The sequence below is a fragment of the Callorhinchus milii genome, unplaced genomic scaffold (assembly GCF_018977255.1).
Source record: "Callorhinchus milii isolate IMCB2004 unplaced genomic scaffold, IMCB_Cmil_1.0 Scaffold4, whole genome shotgun sequence".
NCBI classification, from domain to species: domain Eukaryota; kingdom Metazoa; phylum Chordata; class Chondrichthyes; order Chimaeriformes; family Callorhinchidae; genus Callorhinchus; species Callorhinchus milii.
The window spans coordinates 8546645-8559615 of record NW_024704745.1 but is presented as its reverse complement, the minus strand read 5'-3'; the positions used below and the strand labels follow the sequence as shown (position 1 = coordinate 8559615).

The 12971-nt window shown below is 42.1% G+C and overlaps 1 protein-coding gene across 1 annotated transcript in view; it reads left to right on the top strand.

The window, feature by feature from the left end:
- LOC103180093 (proto-oncogene tyrosine-protein kinase ROS-like) overlaps nucleotides 1-12971 on the top strand; it is a 79857-nt gene that overhangs the window by 63378 nt on the left and 3508 nt on the right. The window contains exon 39 of the mRNA XM_042334030.1: nucleotides 1016-1193. Within this exon, the coding sequence (XP_042189964.1) occupies nucleotides 1016-1193 (178 nt within the window). The remainder of the gene's footprint in view (nucleotides 1-1015; nucleotides 1194-12971) is intronic.

Sequence of the window (12971 nt, the reverse complement as noted above, 5' to 3'; positions counted from 1 at the left end):
ACATGTCTGTATAGAATCACGGGTTATGAAATACTGAGTGCCTCACAAGGACATAAGAATTTGCTAGGCAAAAGAAGACCAAGGTTCATCTGGTTCGCCTTCCACCATCCCGGCAGTCGCTTGACGTGTCGTGTCCCAAACTATATATTGTCTCCCACTGTCTATCTTTCAATTTGGTAGTTAGCAATAATACTTAACATTTTCATATATATATTTTCTTTTTTCCGCATTTCAGTGAGGAAATGTAAAGGTATGATTTCTTAATGAGCATCGTCATGCAATAATGTTCATTTCTACAAAATAAACACTCACCTGCATTTTACAATAAAAATCCCCTGAAGCACTTTGGGACATTTCAACCACGTGATAAATTGCATGGAGAGTGTGTTTTTGCTTTTTGTTTATCCCTTAATTTTTCTGGAAAGTGTAATTTTGCACAAATAATCCTTTGCTTTGCCTTGACCTTTCGAGCCTAACCTCTGGCATAGTTATGGTTATCCCAGTTAGATTTCAGAACATGCCGACCACAAGGCAGTGAGTTTTTATGGGGGGTTAAGATGTCAGGATGTTGTGGTATTGTGAAATTCCCAATTTTTTTGAGGAGGGGATCTAGTATTTTGTTATGCGTTATATGCATACCGATCGCCGAGAACTTCTAATGCTCAGAAGGACTTAATTTGCACTGATTAAGTTTGCAAAGTTTCCTCTCAACATACTGCTCACTTCCAGTGAAATTCTTTGGCTGAGGTCTCAGAGTGTGGCGGTCACTGGAATGTGACTAATGCGGAGCATTTCCAAATGTATGCAGTGCTGCTAAATGAAATAAACAAAGGCCCATTTTATAACTGTCAAAGAACCTTTTGTGATTATCGGGTGGGGAAAAAAACACAGTGAAAAGCTGTCAATTCTATTATAAAGTTTGACATTCCACACATGGTCCTTTTGAGTAATGAAGTTAGCCTTTTTTCCCCTCATCCACAGTGTTCAACTTTCCTTGTCCCCAAACAGCCACCAGCTGATGCTAAAGTGTTGGGCACGTGAACCCCACAAGAGGCCGTCCTTCCGACACATTCAAAGCTGCCTAGAACACCTGAAAAGCAGCCCCCAAGGCAGCCTGAATGCCCTTGTGTACTACAATGACAGCTACAGCAACAGTGACATCTCCCAGGGTATTGTCAATCAAGCATTCGAAGGTAAAAATGTGCCCCATTATTGACTGAACAACTGACAGCATTGCAATCCTTATATAGGAACAATAGGCACAAGGTAGCCTGGTGCTTCTTTAGTCGTTGGAAATGACAGCGCTGTGTCCCTCAACAGTACAGATAACACGGCTGTCCTCGGCCTGACGGGAATTGATACAAATTGGATGTTAATTCTATTGCTGATTCCATTGTCCTGCCATCCGATTGAGCTGCGAGTCCACAGCGCGTCTCTTTTAAAGGAGCATTCCCCAGTTGTTTGTTTAAGCTGAGGCCTAGTGTTGAGCTTCTCATAGCCCTCGCATTCCCAGGTAGCACGTCCACCCTACTTCCTGCAGTGAGGTTTTTATGAGAAGACGGGCAGCCAGCAGAGTGGTTGGCTTTTGGCTGCAGGGTGTCCTGGTTACTGTGTTTCAGTGATTGACAGGGGTTTAGGAGAGTGACAGGGTGACTTTTACATCTGTGTAGTGGCTACTGTCAACTATTTTATTCCCACACTAAACCTTTGTAATTCCTGGTACGCTGGCTGTCCCACGGACCCAAATGCAGATGCCAGACCACTGTGGAGCTATAGTATAGATACATTTTATGAGAAATAATAGTGGTTTAGGGTCATTGCTTAGAGGAATGTAATGATGTTAAGGTTCAATAACAGCTGTTGTCTTAGCAGTTTTTTTTTAAAAGACAGGAAAGATAACGAGTGTTTTTTTAAACAAAGTGTTTTATTATAAAATAACATAAATCAATTAGTAAATGATTGTAAATAAAATAGATAAAATCGGTCATTGGCTTCATGGCTTTTTTGCGGGACATTGCTGTTTGCAAATTGGCTCTCGTGTTCGTCCACAAAATGCACAGTCACAACACATTACTATAAAATCCTGTGAAGCTTTTTCGATTATGTGATAGGGAGCTATGTCAAATCCAAGGATGCTTATTATCTGGAACGCTGTGTTGTATGCATGTGTGATGTGTGTTCATGTGCCTGTGCATTAGTGTGTATGTATCGTGTTTGTTTGGTTGTATTTGTGCCTTTTTTGCTGCTAACTGAGCCAGGCTGACACGCAGTGTATCAGATGGCAATGTGCATTCGGTTTGTTTACGCCTGACATTTTCATTTTCCTCATCATAAACTAATTTTGGTTCAAGTGTATGATGACTGCTTGGACCATAATTATATCAGTTCATCTACAAAATGGTCGTTTCACTTTACAGTAAATCCTGCGAAACCCTTTGAGATGTTCTGTGACATGAAAAGCACTCTGGTGAAATGCAAGGATTATTATTGTTTCTTCTTACGTTAGTACATTGTTGGAAAGATGAATGAATTATGTAGAAATGAGTGGCAGAATCTCTTAACTAACATCAGTAGGTTTTTATGAACCCCACTGTTTGAGGAATGAGCTATGAACAACAATTAGACAAGCAAGGACTGTTCATTCTTGAGAGAAGATAACTCAGAGATGTATAAAATCATAGAGTTGCATAAAATTTTAAATAGGCTTGATAAAAACCCAGATCAATACTTTAGGATGCAACAAGACAACAAGAGGACATAGGTTTAGAGTTGGAAAGGACAATTTCAGGGCAGACAGCAGGACATTTTTCTATACTCAGAGAATAATCAATGACTGGAACAGGTTGCTAGGAAAGGTGGTAGAGGCTGGAATATAACTCATTGAAAAAGCTCGCTGCTGCAATGGGGGACCATGGTAGATGAATGTTCTGGAGGGACAAAATTGGATGAGCCAAAGAGCCTTTCTCATTGAAACCAATCTTGTGAAACTGCAATGAAGAGGTTGGATGTAGTTTAAAGCAAAATACGAAGAGATATGGCAATCCATGACATCCAAAGGCCACAGAACAGTCGCCCCCTTCCTTGCCTCCTTCAAAACCTATCTCAAGTCCCTCCTCTTTGACCACGCCTTTGGTCACCTTCCTACCCTTCACTCCTCCTAATCCCAACCACCAGCTCGGGTGCGAATCCTTGACTGTCCAGCGTCTTGGGACGTCCCCCTGACATGAAAGGCGCTATAGAAATTTAATTTGTTGCTGTTGTTGTTGTTGGTCAGTACTTTGGCAATGTATTTAAAGGCTTAGGTAGTATCTTTCCAATGCCTTGCCACTAGAAGCTCTGGTTTAGTGTTGGAACCAGTTTGCTCACGATGCAGCGATATCTCCTCCATAGAATAAATAATAATCCTTGCATTTGTTATTGTAGCTTCTTTCACATCGGGAGGATGTCTCAAAACCCTTCACAGGATACACTGCAACGTGTAGCCCCTGGGTAGTATGTTGCCAAACGCCTACAAATGCTTTGAATGGACAATAGTCTGCATTAATATAAAGATGCTATTCATCAGTTCTTGCCAGCTTCTCGTGGCAGGACATAACAAATCGCAGTCATTTGGTGAATCCATAACCACTGAATCATTTCTGGTTTTGTTTAACTGGTGTATATTTCAGTATCGACTCGTGTGTGTGTGTGTGTGTGTGTGTTTATGCTGTCCACTGGATTTGCTCTATGTCTGTCAGAGTAGAGGAGCCAGTAACTGGATCAGATGCAGTTTCTCTAATAGATCCATCTGCAGTTTAATGGCACAGTTGCCTATCACACATACAGTACACATTTCCTCCAGTGTCCTATGTAATAAACATCTTTACGACACAAGGTTTATTTTGGGCATTGCTCAAATTGCTCTCAGAGGAGATCACCTCCCCTTTCAACCTGGTTCAGTGTTAAACTATGCCGTTGTTCAGTTCTGAGATGCTAAATGCAGGTTGTTTGTTGTTGCTCTGAATGAAAAGTGAAATTCAAGTTGGAAATGTGCAACCAATACAGTTAACGCAACATACTGATTTTGTAAAGGTCTTGCACGTTGGCATGTTTCTGGCATGTGTAAAATAAAACATTTGGCTTTATGTAATAAACCTATGAGACTTCTGCAATGGGAATTTGCAGGACACAACAAGAGAAATGGGCTTTCATTGTGTCCAATGGGACATCGCTGATCCAGATGTCTCATTGCATGTTTGTGGGTTTATTCGGGCCCGTTACTTAGCAAGCATGTTTGTTTCAATAAGGGTCAGAACAGTAGAAGATTATACCCTGCAATGTTTTGTAGTCTTTAGTTACAAACTCAGCCGTTGTTACAGCAACAGAGAATAAATCTGACCATGTTTCAGTCGAAAGCCAACTGACTTCAGAAGCCTTGTCCGTCAGCAGTCTAATTTATCATACAAATGCCTTATCTAATAAAACGTCCGTCTATCAGTAATACAAAACCTGGCCACTGATGTGCAGCTGAAACTTAGTTGTGCTCACAGTGTAGAGTGATTGCAAAAAGGTTGCGGCATCGTTATTTTCATTTGTAGAGTAATCATGTGCTGGTGTATTCAGACAATAAAAGCGTCAACACTGCTCTAAAAGTACCGTGCAGCAATGAAATTATGATTATTGCATCGATTATGAATAGGACAATGTTCACGAAGGAATACACAGCATTTGAAAAATGTCAGATGATTTCAACCAGCGTTCCGTTAACTAATTTCTTAAATAGGATTTTCTTCAGTGCATGAAACCAGGAATATTGGATCCACAATATTAACAATATTAATCCTTGTATTTGATTTAGCGCCTTATTTGTTCAGATGTCTCAAAGCGCTTCTGTAAAGTGAATGTATATTTCCCCCAAACAATCACGAATTGAGTGACCAAATTATTATTATTATTATTGTTTTTAAAGTTTTGATTATGTATTTTTATGGGTGAAACGTGGCAGCCAATTGCACACAGTAGTGCTCCACAAACAATCGTGGATTGAGTGACCAATTTTTTTTAGGATTTATTTCCCCCAGAAAGCAATCCGACAATCGAATAACAATTGGGTTCCTGATTACCACTCGGTAAACAGAGGCGTGTGGCATAAGGGAACTTGCCTAAGGTTTCGCCCCAGCTGGAAATTAAACCTGGGTCCTCTCACTTGGGAGGCGAGTGCTCTAACAACTACACTATAAGCTCTAACGACACCATATTAAAAGAGACTGTCGTTGGAAAGTGCTGTGCAAATAAATGCTGTGGATCAATTATCGTATGATATTTGGCCCTCGTGCTATTTTCCAACCAATTTAATCTGGTACCAGAGTTAATGAAAATCATCTTTCACTTATTTTTCTGGGTTAACTACCTCTCCTCCTCCTTCTCTTCCCCCTTTGGGACCTTCCCTACATTAGACTCTGACCAAAGGAATGTCTTGACAACTTGCCTCACTGTAGCCTGTGCCAGAGGCTCCTCTGCTCCACAGCCAGTGGGTGGTAGGTGGGCGATCGAAAGCACGGCTGAAGCTGGAATCCCCACTGGGTTTGTTTTTATGGACTCTTTTTTTTGTTCTTGTTGTTCTCTCACATTGTATCTCACCCATCTGTCAATTCAGCCGAGATAAGCAAGTTACCAAACTAGAAAACGCGCATTTCTTCCCAAGGGAGATCATTGTCCCCTTTCTGCGTGGAAATAAGTTTCCCGATGCATTTTCTTTTAACTTTTACTTTGCTTTCTTCCCTCCTCCCTTCCCTGCCTTCCACACGCCCTCATCTTGCAAATGAATTGTTGGCAGATTAATCTTGTGAAAATAAAAACTCCTCTCAGCGAGCGTGGCAGTGTACAGCAGCGAGAATGTTTCGAACGCGGTGTTCACCTTCAATTTTTTTCCATTTTTTTTATTTTAAAAAAAAAGAAAATCGCGCGAGTGGCTTCAATGCCGCGCGACTTGGTGTTAAACCGGTCTTTCACATGATACCATTTAATAAATGCAACAACAACTTGCATTAATATAGCGCCCTTTACTCTGGGTAGCGCCCCGGAGCACTTCAGGTTGGTGGAGTCTGACAACCAGCCGGGCGAGAGCAATGGATTCACAACGCCTAGAATGCTAATGTTTAGTTTTGTGCTCTGATAAATTATCGTCGAGAATCTGACAGTACTTAACGGCTGTTAAATAAGATACTTAGAATTCCTGCATGAGGCACTCCTTCCCTATCGATTCTCAATGAGCCCGAGTGGTCCTACCCTCCGCCGGTTGACAAAAACTGACAGAACGTTATTAAATGGAAACAGTACAGCGTTACTTCTCAGTTTCACCCACCGATAGTTTGGCGCCAGAGGAAATGAATGCCAGCGAGATCCAAATATATTCTGCCGTGAATCTATGGCAAAGGTTTGAGAACAGTTGACAGCACAAAGCAACTAATGTTCAGCACAACTGGGTGCTGCTGTATAATTCAGATTGCTGTACAATAGATGCTATGTGGTCGTCTTTGACTATGAATTTCGATACAAGGTTTATGCAGCTGTACCTGTGGACCTTTCCCTTGGATCGAGGGGGTTGAAATTTTTGTTTTGGAGCTGTGTGTGGATTCTGCTGTTTGTTATTTGGAAGTTCTAACTACTTATATAATAACCATAAGAATAATCCTTGCATTTGAAATAACGCCTTATCGCGCCCTCGAGACACCTCAAAGTGCTTCATAGAATAATACCGTAAAGTGAATTGGTTGCATGTTCTTTTGCTGGTGTAACTTTCTTGATGAAAATATGATGAAAATCGTACCGTTTGCATTGAGTTTTGTTTTGAGTGGCATTGTACTGGCACGTGAATACAATACAATTTACGTTTATATAGTGCGTTTACTTTGGTTGGATATTAATGTAATAATAATAATCCTTGCAATTTGTATAATGCTTTTCGTGTAATGCTTGTCTTTCATGCAACATCTTAGCGCGTTGAAACATCTCGAGGCATGATCGAGAAGGGAACAGAAGGGTTTGGGATAGTATTTGTGTGTAATGTCAGATGTAGACATGGACTATTTGGGCCACGTTACCTGCTGTTCCGCTACCTTTCCCAGATACACTACTACCCCCTGCCTTCGCTCGACTGGCTCCGCCCTCCTCCTTGTCCCACGGATCCTCCGCCCCACCATCGGCGGCCGTGCTTACAGCCACTGCACCCCGAAGCTGTGGAAATTTCTCCCTCAATCCCTTCGCCTTCCCCGTTTTCAGGTCGTGCTTTTCGACTGTGCCTACAGTTACCTGCCCCTAGCTCGGCATCGGGCTCCGCCACTGTTAAGCGCTCCGAGGTGCTGGGCGCTCTATAAATGCAAGTTGTTGTTGTTGCTTTCCTCCTGTAACGTTCCATGTTACTCCTTGTAACTTGGAGGCATTTCATAATGGGTTTGATGGATCTCATCGAATGCGTTCTGAAACAGAGTTAATTTCATCCTATTGTGCACAAGGTCTACACTCTTCTAAGTTATGCTTCGACTTATTTAAAAAGATTTGAAACCTCCTCTCTGGGCTGTTTGCGCAGCAACATTGCTCAGTGTTTTTTTTTAAACCAGTTTTCCTCTTAACGATGTCAATCCCAGTTTTGTGGATAGATTGGCTTCTTAAAACAAAACAAAAAACCCTTAAACACCGGTTTTAAACTTTAAAATGGGGGGCGTGGGGAAAAGACAGGCAAATGGATTGAAAGGATCGTTCTTTAAAAGAGCCACCACAGACATAGCGGTCTGAATGGTCTTCTTCTGTGCTGTACACCAGTCAGACCAGTCCTTGCCGTCACACCATTCCTTGCCAGGCTGCACTGGCTCCCAATTACTAAACGGATCGACTTCAAGATCCTCTCACTTGTTTCCAAATTCCATCAAGCCCTTGCACATCCCTACCTGTCTGATTTGCTTACCCCCTACCCCCACTCCACCACCTGCTGCCTCCGCTCGGCCAGCTCCAGCCTCCTGTTCGTCCCTGGCCCCCTCCGCCCCACCATCGGTGGCCGTGCTTTTAGCCACTACGCTCCAAAGCTTTCGAAATCTCTCCCTCAATCCTTCCGCCTTGCCCCCCTTTCAAATCACACCTAAAGAGCTTCCTTTTTGATTGTGCTTTGGTCACCTCCCCCCCTCCCTCTCCCACTGGCTCGGGGTCAGTCTCTGCCACTGTGAAACGCTCCAGGATTCTACCCCATGTGAAAGGTGCTATATAAATGCAAGTTGCTGTTATTGTACATTTCAATGGTTCTCTATGTAACATCAACAGCTTGCATTTATACAGCGGCCCACGCAAAGGGTAGAATCTTGGAGTGATTGTATTAATCTCTTCGTTGTAAGAGTTACAAATATCCAAACTGCTCTACTTTATTCCCAGTCCAAACTGCTCTACTTCATTCCCAGTCCAAACTGCTCCACTTTATTCTGTTAGTATAATTTACTAACAGAAAGGAAAAGAAAAGACTTGTCAAACCACGAAAATAAAATCTTGTTTTAAGGAGAATTGATTGAAATGTACCCTAGGCTTTCAAAATAAGTCTGACTGTCTTTGGGAACCATGCAAAATACATGGGATAGTGGGTAAAATATTATTGACGACATTTGATATTGAATTTCTCTGTTAAGACTCATTTACACAGCAATATCTTTAATGTACTACAACATCAATATCCATTAACACGCTCAGATGTACAGTTTTGAGTTTGGTGACATCTTATTATAGTTTTCAGAGAGTTCTTTGACATGGTATTGTTTACACTGAATTGTACAGATGGTCTTTAAGCATATGTATTATGTATATATTTTTGCACTGTTTATTTTTTNAACCGGTGTCACCTTTAAAACAAGTAAAATAATCCTGTGAAGAGCTATTTCTTCATGACATGATAAAGTGCCACATTAAATAATAATAATAATGATAATAATAATAATCCTTACATTTGTTATAGAGCCTTTCACATCAGAAGGGCATCTAAAAGTGCTTCACCATTAGACTATGAAGTATAGTGACTGTGTATTTTGTGAGCAAATACAGCAGCCAACTTGCGCACAGAAATGTCCCGCAAACAGCCACAAAGTGAGTGACTAATTTTATTTGGGGGATCATTGGCAAGGATTATTATTATTATGATGACCGGTGGGAGCACCCATTATACCTTTTTGGGCTCCTCTCCCAGACCACACTAAGCTCACTATCCCAGTAGGGAGTTCCTGGACTTCTCCAATGGGAGGATGGGTGCTTGCTGGTGCTGTGAAGGACACTGCAGTGGCGAGGCTGGATATCCAACCCTATCTTTTAGCTCCTCTTCTGCTTGGCTCCCCCCTTCCTTTCCCCCACCCTGAGTTCTCTGCCGCTCTTGTGCTCTCGCACTGCGCCTCTCCACCTGGCTCCAGTGTTTTAACAGCAATATCAAACTTATAGCGCCCTTCATGCGTGGAAATGTTTCGGAGGGCTTAACAGTACCGGAACCCGTTAAGCGCTCCGAGATGCTGCCCCGCCAGACTGGGCACTATATAAATGCGCTCTTTGCGCGCCCTTTGTTTAATAATAATCCTTGCATTTTGATATTGCACCTTATCACTTCATCGAGAAGTCTCAAAGTACTTCACAGGATATGCTGTAAGATGCTGTTGCTGTGGGCATTTTGTAGGAGAATATGGCAGGCAGGTTTCACACAGCAGTGTCCCACAAACAGCCGTGGAGTGAGTGACCAAATTTTTTTAAAAATATGTGGGGAGTGGGAGAGAAACCCACAACAGCCCCACTTTGGTTTCCATTAGAAGAAGTGGAATCCACAGAGGCCTAAGGTACAGCCTAAGGTCTCGGCCCGCTCCATGATCCCCTCCAACCGCACTCCACCACACCCCACGCCCCCTGCACAAGCCTGTTACAATATTAACCGTGACGAATGGCAAAGATGCTGCGAATTTTGGCCTCGGCTTTTTCGTTTAACTTTCTCCTGATCAACCCACCCCCTCCTGGAAATAAACGCACAGTTTTGAGCGACTGCCACCAGTGCACAGCAGAAGACAGTGATCTCATTGTGAACTCTGGAAGCACATGGCATAACTACAGTCAAATGATTGAAGAGCACGACATGCCGAACAGATGTAAAAACTGCGTGATTCATGAGTTTCAGAAGTAAAGTTACATTTTTGCATGTTAGTCACTCCGCCGCTAGAAGAGATGCACTATGCCTGATATTTTCTTATGAGCTGGGGAGCTATTTAAAATATGTAAAAAAAAAGTGTTTCTATTTTAGTGTTTTGGCCAACCGATGTGTTTTCATTACTCTTCAAACCCGACGAAGGCGATGGATTGCAAGCAGTATATGGCCTAGTTAAAGCTTCATCTCCCAATGCCATTTGGTTTCGAACACCAAATAAGAAAAGAGTTGAACCATTCAAAATATTGTGAACAAAATGTGAATTTTCTGATTCATTTGGAGAATCAAACTTTGTGATTAAATTACGTTATTCACAACATTGTGTGAATAACACTCGATTATTATTTATTTAACTAATTTTGGACCAAATTGAATCAAATGCCCCTTTTTTTTGCATCTGCAAAACAGTTTTAAGAAGTTTTTGCAGTGGGTCAAAACTGTCAAGTCAAGATATATGGGTTTGTGTGAGACAGCCCAGAATCTCTTGATTTCAAACTCCTGTAATCTTTTGACGTTGTTTAGAACGGTGAACAGCAACAACAACTTGCATTTATGTAGCGCCCTTCACCCGGAATAGAGTCTCAGAGCGCTGAATAAGAAATTTATTTCTTTAGAATTTTGTAGTTAGCTTTTTCTGAAGTTGAAGAATACGGCGTCAGTCAGTAATTTGTGTATGGTGGGCCAAAGGAGAAGTCTCAAATAAGATTTGGCTCAACTGCCTACAGTCCAGACAGGTTCCTGCAGATCTTTTTGCAGCCCCAAATTCCACCTCATCTTACCCTGTAGCATCAGTTTGTCTTAAAATGTAAGATTATGCAGAACTGTGGAAAATTCTTAAATTCACTCTTAATTTGAAAGCTGATCCTTTTTATGACATCTGGAAAAACAGCTTTCAATTATCCACAATTCTGTGCAACCTTAATGCTGCAGGCAAAATGGTCTTTACGGTCTATGATCTCGGTTGGACGTTAGGTTACTGATTGCTGAGAAGTTGAGGAGAAAAGGGTGGATTGGTAAGAAAAGTGAAAGCTTGAATCAAGATCTCGTTAACAGCCAACTCTCAAATAGAAAGATAGGGTGCCCATGTACATTTGGTATGCTTTCATTACATTATCGTTTGGATACCAGAATGGTCCGGTTTGGATACTCTTAAACACGTTAATGGGTTTCCTTCGTGTGTCAAACACCCCCAAAAATTGCATACGCTATTTTAAAATGATAATAATACTAATCCTTGCATTTGATACAGCACCTAATCACGTTGTCGAGATGTCTCAAAGCGCTTCATAGGATTTACAGTAAAGTGGAGGACTGTGTATTTTGTGGATGAAACATGGCATCCAGTTTGTGCACATCAATGTCTCACAAACAGCCAGGGAGTGAGTGAACTCTTATTTGGGGCCAGGATACCGGGAGAGAGAAACTCTCTTCTCGAATAGTGCCATGGGATCTTTGATGTCCACCTGAACAGACAGACATGACCTGGGTTTAACGTCTCATCCGAAGGACGGATAAAAATATGTCGCTTTCATTACTTTTCAAAATGTCTCCCACCCCACTGATTCTAAAATCACCCCGTGCCCTTTCTGTGTGTCTGTCATGTCCCCTACAAGCTCTGCATCCCTGATCTCCCTGTTACCTGCTGCACATCACTGGGATCTGCTGCCCTCTCCAGGTCTGTGCTCGTTCCTCTTCTCAATTCTGCGCTTTGGCAGAGATTCCTCTACTCCCTCTCCATGTGTGCGAGCTCCCCCCACTCCACACACGCACACACATACACCTCTAATTCATCTAATCAGTCCGTCAGTGTTTCTCGAAGGTCCACTTTGCTATGATCTTTGAGTACCCTGAGATACATCTATTCTCTATCTCCAAAATTACCATTCACAACCCTGAAGATCCCTCTTCTCTCTTTGCCTTTGAGATCTCCCACTTCATTATTCTCATCCCTATTAACCTCCTTCACTTCTCCATGCCTCCAAGACTCCCTGCCCTCTCATCCACTTAGTCAACATTCTAGTCCTGCTTTCATTCTGCCTGTTTCTGATTCTCTTCGTGTCATCTAGCAATGAAGTCTTGTATTTAATGAAGCTTCAGTTTCATGTCATCTTGAGACAGGTCTCATCTTTACAGGATGCCAGGAAGTGTGATCAAACCCAAGATGCCGGACTCGCTTGAAAAAACAGCTTGATACTAAGGGGAGGAGGGAAAGATGGGATTCTGATGAAATCAAATGGGCCGAATGGACTTCTTCATCCAAATAAATCTTGTGATCTTGTGTTTTAGCTGATTAAACCCCAGCAGTATGCCAAAGCATACTTTGGATCCCCAAGCTTTGCTCTTGTCAACCTGCACCTAATACTCTCCGGAATTATGTAAGCAGGATGAGGGAGGGAGATAGTGTGTGCACTCAATTCCACAAGACGCAAGGAAATTTCCATCTGTAGGTAGCCTACAAATATGGTATTTTCAGTCTGGTTTGGGTACTCTTTAAGGACGGTGATGGGTTTCCACACGTGTGGGACACCCGTGTGACCCGAAACCCCCCCAGCTTTTTGATAACATTAAAAGTGTATTTTGCAAATGCACAGGATGCTCAGGTACAAAATGCCCAAATTGGGTCTGTTTATTTGTTTATTTGTTTATTTCCGGCTCGCTTAAAATGCATGTTACTTGGACGGACTAAATTGGGCTTCCCACTCCACAGCAAAGATGATTCCCTACCATCACAATAACCACAGTGATAAAAGCTGTTTAACTGAGGAATTTGACTCCAAAACAG